This window comes from Rutidosis leptorrhynchoides, chromosome 11 (genome assembly GCF_046630445.1).
Source record: "Rutidosis leptorrhynchoides isolate AG116_Rl617_1_P2 chromosome 11, CSIRO_AGI_Rlap_v1, whole genome shotgun sequence".
Lineage (NCBI taxonomy): Eukaryota > Viridiplantae > Streptophyta > Magnoliopsida > Asterales > Asteraceae > Rutidosis > Rutidosis leptorrhynchoides.
This window is the reverse complement of record NC_092343.1, coordinates 175,672,734-175,680,593: the sequence shown is the minus strand read 5'-3', so window position 1 is coordinate 175,680,593 and position 7,860 is coordinate 175,672,734. Positions and strand designations below refer to the sequence as shown.

Genomic DNA, 7,860 nt, shown 5'->3' with positions numbered 1-7,860 from the left:
ATCCCTCGTCCCTAATGTATCACAATTCTACATCCTTCGTCCTTTTTCTTGACTCCTCGTCCTTTTTCTTTCTGTCAATTCTACATCCCTCGTCCCATACATTAGGGACGAGGGATGCACACAAAAAAAAAGGACGATGAGTCAAATTTGATGTAAAGTTCATGAGGAATGAAATTTTTTCAATTATAAATTCAAGCAACTTGCCTAAGTCTACAAAGAAATCAAAGAAACAACGAAAAAGGAAAACTGGTATAATGAGTCGAAATAGAGTTTCACTGAATCAGTAGTGACGGACATTTGACTTTGCCATCGCCCATGGTTGTTTCTTGTGGTTGTTCGTGTCCCCGATTGTTTGTAATCTTCCGTTGTGGGATAGGTTAGTACCCTCTTGTTTGTTCATTGTCGGCCTAGTTCTTTTCGTTTTGATTATTATTTTCGCGCTTCGTTCGTTGTTGTTTTTATGAAGTTTGCACGTCTATTGGAGCTTCTTTTTTTGATGAAGTTTCTCAAATGGTAAAGTTTCCGTTTCTTCCCTTGTATAAAAACCTCGGATCAACTCTGTTTATACCCGTATCGATAAAATGATGAAATAGGCTATTCCATAGAACAAAGCCGTGTTACTTGCTTGATTACTAAAATATCATTCGTAAGTTAAGCACTACAAAAAAACATTACATGATCTATAACATGACTAGATATGAGTTTTAGAGGCTAATGTTTCTTATGCCCTAAGAGCACAAGTTAAACCTCATTTATTATACTCAAACTTTCCAAATATATCACAAAATTAATGTATTAAACTCACAATTTTCCTAATTTACATATGTATTAGCTACAATTTTATATTATTCATGGAAACCTTGTCATCATTAATGGTTCTTAACATGTGCCCTTAGGGCACAAGTTAGCTTTTCCCTTATTGTAATCATCAAAAGATTGGCAATTAGTGACGTCTATGATATAACTCGATTATTTGATGCACCTATTTAATTTATATAACTATATAAGGGGACATAATAATGTAATGGATGGATTCTAAACACAAGTCAGCCTCAAAAAACAGGTGACCAATATCACATGACCAAACAATGCAACAAAAAGAATATAACTTCACTAGAGTGTCTTCTTTCTACTTCATTTTCCTCTCTTCATGGAGTATTTAATCTTTCTTGAAAATTAGTGTTGGGTATTCTGGATTCCACATATTGTTCTCGACGTAACAAAGAATTTCATCCTGCAAAATCGAAGGTTTCGTAGTACCAGCATAAGCATGTGTAAAATAAACAGGAGCTGTTAGATTTTTGAAAGTCAGAAGGAAAAAAAAAAAGCTTGTGTGACCCTTTTTTTTATAGATGGTTTCAGATGCTTAATTGTTCTATAAAACATGGTTGATGAAAAGTTTTAAGTTTCACACGCTTTAGAATGTTTTTTATACAAAAAATTATGATGATTGATATAAGCAGATATTGAAGTCGTCTAATCAATTGTGGCAGTACCTTATTTAGCTTACAGAGCTCACGAGCATCCATTTCACGATATCCTTCTACTAGATCCTCTTCAATTGCTTCAATGATAACCGCTGCAGCTACCTGTTTTGTTATATCACGTATGCTGGGACACAAAAACAATGAACGCACACTCTTTCGTTAGAGTTTATTTTACATCAATAGTTTATTATTTTTTTTTTAAAATTGCACAAAGTTTATGCAGCAACAAGATTATCAAGTATAAATAATTCATGTCTATACCTTGAAATTGAAGGGTAAATAATTCCTTTGAGGACCCCCTCTTCAGTCATATACGCAGCAAGGCTGTATTTATATTACACAAAACAAAAAAATAATAATAAAAAAACAGAAAAGGATTATTACATTATATGAGTTGACAAGAACTCTAGTATTGAAAATAAAGAAAAATACCACTCAGCTGCAGCCTGTAACATGCCATCTGAGACTATTCTAGAGCCAGACAGAAGAGTGCCGAGGCCAATGCTGCGTAATTTAAATTCAGTAATATTATTAGAGATTAAAAGATAATGAAAAACAAGTAAAAAAAAAGTTATAATCAGCGTTAAAACAAGAAACCGACCCGGGAAAAAGATACATATTGTTTCCCTGGTTGCAGCGGCCTACGTGCCCGTTTCCTACAACATTGAAGATCATTCAACTTAAAAAATGTTCAACGAGAGATTAAGGTGAGCTTGGAATTATTATTATTAAAAGTAAAATATGTAAGGAAAAGTAGAACACAAACCAAGATCAACATCGGAAAATGGGCTTCCACTTGCAAAGACAACATTTTCACCGACGATGGAAAATGCTTCTTGAGGGGTGCATTCAGCTGTCATAAACAAAAATAAAGATAAAGAATTGCATTTATAGCTAACATGATAATGTCATGTTGTTCGTATGATACCCCAAGCATATATACCATTAGTTGTAGGGTTTGACATTGCAAATATCGCTGGTCTCGTTGAAGTTGACCCTTTAAGTGCTTCTAATACCTACTCGCAGAATAACATGAAATTATACATTAGTTATCTATTTGTAGAATCTTTTCAAGAATAAAGAGACTAATATCAATATCAATATCAAATCAATGTAGGTAAATGTTAGCTATACCTCTTTAGAAAACAGACCGCCAACTGCAGACAACCCTAGGAGTACATCAGGCTTCACTTCCCGCACCTGAATGGATAACATCGACATTCAATCGATAAAAATAATATTATCAAATTTCCAGTTCTGAAGCTACTGTATTAGATAAGCATTTTAATTTTAAATGTATAGGTATAACAAGAATTGTCAACGGTTAGTTACTGTGGGTTGGATAATAAGCAGTCAAATTAGAGGTGACAAATTTGACTTAATTACTTATCAATAGACTGATCTAATTTTTGTTGATCTCAAATTGGGTAAAGGCGAATAATAATTTAAATAAAGGGGGAGCAAATCAAATGGTTAAAATTCTCTAAATATCTATATATATTTATTGCATACATATAAGATACTAAACCATTTTACTCGAATACTAAATATTGTTTACGGTTGATCCAACCTGACACCGCCTTTTTCACCAGTACTTGGGATAAAAGTTGCAAAAATCGCTATTCGGGGGATAATCGGTCGAAACTATGGTAGGAGTAATCGGCAATTCGGGTTTTAATCGGGGATTAATTGGATTGTACTTTTTATACATTTAAATATTAATTTTCAAAATTATATGTATAAATGTAAATAAAAACCATAAACATAAACTTTAACATAATTGTCTAAAATCATTCATTTTGTTTAAAAACTCTAAAATTCTGGTTTAAATTCATGTTAAAATGTTGAACAATTTTGACTTTAACCGATTTAGAACCACTAACCGACATTGACCAATTAATTATACAGATTTTAGAAAATCAGAACGGACTTCTCTTAAAAAGGAGTAATCGTGGATTAATCGGGTAATCTAGGTTTTTTGCAACGGTGCTTGGGATTATCCGTTTCAACCCAAATGTTTGAATCATTACCCAAACAGCCACATCTTGCTACCTCTATCACACATTGTTTGATTAGGATATAAACATTCATACATACCACATCTACAAGACTTGCCCCTTCTCTTAATCCTTGGCGTTCAATCTCATTGGTCTTCCTTGCAAACGGTTTTGCATCTTCGTCGATATTTTCACGCTCCTCTGTTATCAAACCCTAGTACATCCGCAAAAACAAAACAAGAGAGCTTGTCAGATGCATGTCTAATACATCAAATATGTGGTTCACAGTGGTCACTAATTTTGACCATTTGACTAATTAGATTACTTACTTTAGCATCAACGACCCAAAACTGACTCCCGGCAGCCTCAAACGCCAAGTCATTGTTTCCCAACATTCTTGCCATTGTTTTCCTAGCAGCATTCAGAACCCCAATCCCTGCACTGCAGTTGCACAATATCAAGTGAATAATTTGTATCTATTTATTTTTTAGGGTTGAATCACTGTTGCAAAGACGTCTGACACGTTAGTTTGGGGACTAGCCCGTCCCGACTCGTGAAAAACGCCTTAAAAGTTGGTCAATGCTTAAAAAATTCGGGTAAAAGTCAGGCAGAGTCGGCCGTGTTGGCTCTGAGTCAGTCAAAGTAGGTCAAATCAAAGTTAAGTCATATATTGTATATATTTTTTTAAATCTTCGTGCCATGTTTGAAATATTTATGTCCTATGATATATTTGTGTAATACATATATGTATAACTTTATTAATTACTGAATATCAACATTGGTCAACGCGCGACTCGTCCCTCTAAGGTCCCAACCGACGACTCGCGACTTTTACAACCTTGGGTAGAATGATTAAATCATAAATATGATGACTAATTGAGAACAGTTCCACTAAAAAAAAAGGATACGAACCTTCCAGCACCAGCAACAACAATTTTTTGTTTCGGGAAATCGATCATTGGCTTTCCTTGTGCTCTAACAGCGCCAAGAAGACCAGCAATTGCAACACCAGCTGTTCCTTGTACATCATCATTGAACATTCTGTAGCTATTTCTATAACGTTGCAGTAACTTAAAGGCCCACTTGCTTTGAAAATCTTCAAACTAAAACAATAACGTTGAATGCAATCAGACAAAACGTCCACAAAAATGTTGATATCCTAAGAGAAAGATTACCTGCACAATAACGTGGGGCCATCGAGTAAACACAGCCTCCATAAATTCATCAATTACAGCAATATACTCCTCCCCATCAAGACGGTGTTGTTGTAATCCCAAATCTAGAAAAATATTACTATCATAATCATGTAGAACATAGTTTTCTAAAATAAGGATCTAAGAATAGGATGAGAGTTATAAACGACTGATTCTTTGAAGTTCAGTTATGTCTATATGGTGATAGAATGAAAAAGGGTAACATGTAATAAAAATATACAAATCCGTCAAGGTACATTGAAAACATAAAAAGAACCATACAGAGGGGGTCTTTTAGAAGGGCTTCATTGTTGGTTCCAACATCAATCATAATAGGAAGCACCTGTTACAAGTAAAAGGAAGATTTACACATGTAAAATCTCATAGAGAAAAATAGTATTTATATTGAGACAATCACGAAATTACAAAACAGAAATTACCCGTTGAGGGTTTATTCCTGCTGCAGCAACGTATAAATCTAACTTTCCAATCGCAATGCCGATCCCCTGAACACCCAGATCACCAAGACCCAATATCCTGCTTCCATCCGTAACAACAATCATATCAACCTATAATTGGAAGCATTAAAACTTGAGACAGTCTAATAAAGCATCTTTTTTTATTTTTTGTAAAACATCTAATAGACTTTGAAGGAAGATGTATAACACTACAGCAGACCTGATCAGCGGGCCAGTTATAAACCATTGACATCATCTCTCCACGATCAGCAGCACTGAAATACATACCTCTTGGCCTTCTGAATAAGCCACTATATTTCTGGCAAACAAGTCCAACTGTAGGAGTGTACACTATAGGGGCATATTCCTCGATTTTAGCAATTAGAACCTGCCATAACAAGATATTATTCCATTTGTTAAGACCTGACCTCTTTATAGTAGGCTTGATCATGGTCCAATTGGTCATAATAACATATATGTAAAGCGTTACAACCACGTAGGGCCTTGCCTTTCAAAAAATAAATAAATAATTACACACCTTATAGTACATTGTCTCATTTCTGTCATGTAGCCTGTTAAGTATCCTCCACTTCGCCAAAGAATTTGTATCAGATGGCCCATCACTAGCGTTCACCTCAAGTCTCTTAAGGTCAGCCACTGTAGATTTAACAAAGCTATTTTAAATAAAAATCATATAAAACTCATTAGCAAAGTATGCAGGTCATATAGATCTCCCCTCAAAAATGTCCAAACGAGATCTCCCCGAGATCCAAGTTCTCCAACCTTCGGGCCCTCACAAGCCACGATACCAGTAAACATGGAGGAGTGAAGGACCCTAATTTGAATATAACTATGAAGCACTGTGTGGTGGCTATGGTTACACTATTTGGTGTATGTTCCAAGAGAATGACAAAGAATCATCTACCATGATCGAATTAAAAAGGATATCTACTTAAATTCACATACGATTCTCCATATACGAAAAATAACATCGTTGGCTCTCTAATTTGATTATATTTCAATGCATATACCATACATATAACATAATAAATTCAATTCCCTAAACAAGATGTATGGGATGAATAAGATAGAATTGTACTATTTGAATCAAAATTGGACCACTTGTGTTACTGTTCATATTTTTGCTGGTTACTTCGGTTTTTTTGTCCCTAAGATGGTTATAGGTGTATCTTTTTCTTTAGATACTGTATTTGTTATATCCTCCTTGGATATATTTTTTCCTGGTTGTAACAAAATGTCACTGTTCCACAAAAAAGGTACCTACTATTTAGAACGCATCGTAAGAACAGATAACTAACCTAATCATGCTTTAAAGGTGATAGATAATTCACGTACGCTGCAACTGCTAAGAGACTTACCTAATTCAGTCGTAACAAGTTGATATAAAGAAATATAGTCACTTACTGAATCGCTCGATTTGTTGCTCATTGCTCATGACATTTGGAGGTAAAAGTCCACGTAGTTCAAGACGATCTCGTTCAGTCATAGAAAACGCCGTTCCCTGTTAATCAACATTATCAAGATTAACCATATGTTTCAGGTGACAATCGTTTAGCTCTCTGCACTTAGCATTAACTCTCTCATTAATTTATCATAAGTCTCTTAGTGACTCACTCTGTTATACGTCTACATGATCACACATCTAAGCAAGGTTGTAAAAGACTCGAGTCGGGACGGGTCGGTCGGGACCTTGGAGGGACAAGACGGGGACGCGTCGGGCATTGACCAGCGTTGACTTTTAAAAATAGTTTTATTAAATATATAGTATATAGTATTTATATTTATATATAATATTATAGAGAAATCGAATCTTAAAATATAAACTATATTTACAATAAACATGAACAAACAATTAACAATTATTAACAATATTACAAAATAAAAATATAATTTTTTTTTACTTTGACCACCGACTTTGACCGACTTTTTTACTGCTGACCGTTTTTAGCCACGACGCGTCGGCCATGCCTAAAAAACGATACATCGGCCAAGTCGGCCGACTTTTGCAACACTGCATCTAAGTATCAACTTAAACTTATCTGATGTATTCCCTAAGCTTTTTAATTCATCAAAATTACAAGACCTTATAAAAGATATCAGCTCATCTCTATAATCTAGTAAGCAAAAACAGCGAATAATACATAAATCTCAACTACAAATTTCAAATTACTATAAGTAACATATGATTATAATAATACAATAAATCACATATAATGATTCGAACTTGAAATTGAGAAAGAAGATTGAAGTTCAGATTTAAACCTTATTGAACCAGGGATCATGAAGAATATCGAGACCTTGTTTATGAACAATTGTAGGTCTATGACCTTCAATCGTAGTGAAAGATCTGCAAATTCTGTACTGTAATCCTCTGATCGTAGACGATGTTAATCGAATCTGGCGAGTGAAATTCGACATTTTTTGCTTCCGATTAAGTTATAAAGTAAATGATTAAAATTACGAACTGTGTGTGTATTTATTGTGCCCTAATAATTGGGGGAAGATCTTCAGAGCAGGATCAAGTGGTCACTATAAACTAGCTGATTTTGGAAAGTGAAATATATTACCAGTTTTAAATATTTTGTTACTTTTTCTTAATTTTTCTATTTCTATTTATTGATTGGGTCAGTCAGTCAGTCAGTCAGTCAACGATTTTTCTATTTTTTTTATCTGTGTCAGTTGAAGGCACATTTTCCAACTGTCG

General features: G+C 34.4%; 1 protein-coding gene across 1 annotated transcript; it reads right to left on the bottom strand.

Moving 5' to 3' along the window:
- Nucleotides 1-1,034: 1,034 nt before the first annotated feature.
- LOC139876593 (NAD-dependent malic enzyme, mitochondrial-like) lies at nucleotides 1,035-7,605 on the bottom strand. The gene is made up of 18 exons (XM_071863932.1): nucleotides 7,419-7,605; nucleotides 6,561-6,657; nucleotides 5,674-5,792; nucleotides 5,356-5,523; nucleotides 5,118-5,246; nucleotides 4,960-5,020; nucleotides 4,660-4,763; nucleotides 4,397-4,587; nucleotides 3,814-3,925; nucleotides 3,585-3,698; nucleotides 2,622-2,687; nucleotides 2,431-2,503; nucleotides 2,254-2,340; nucleotides 2,089-2,143; nucleotides 1,920-1,991; nucleotides 1,749-1,811; nucleotides 1,497-1,611; nucleotides 1,035-1,234 (listed from the first exon to the last, which is right to left on the bottom strand). Exons 1-18 carry the CDS (start codon nucleotides 7,572-7,574, stop codon nucleotides 1,160-1,162), a joined length of 1,857 nt encoding a protein of 618 aa, XP_071720033.1. The 5' UTR covers nucleotides 7,575-7,605; the 3' UTR covers nucleotides 1,035-1,159.
- Nucleotides 7,606-7,860: the final 255 nt, after the last annotated feature.

Bases quoted from the DNA above. Each gene is read 5' to 3' on its own strand.
- LOC139876593 (XM_071863932.1), bottom strand. From the start codon at position 7,574: ATGTCGAATTTCACTCGCCAGATTCGATTAACATCGTCTACGATCAGA. The intron at 4,588-4,659 runs GTAATCTTTCTC...TTATTGTTTTAG, and splicing joins GGCCCCACGTTATTGTGCAG to TTTGAAGATTTTCAAAGCAA. The intron at 1,235-1,496 runs GTACTGCCACAA...TCGATTTTGCAG, and splicing joins AGCTCTGTAAGCTAAATAAG to GATGAAATTCTTTGTTACGT.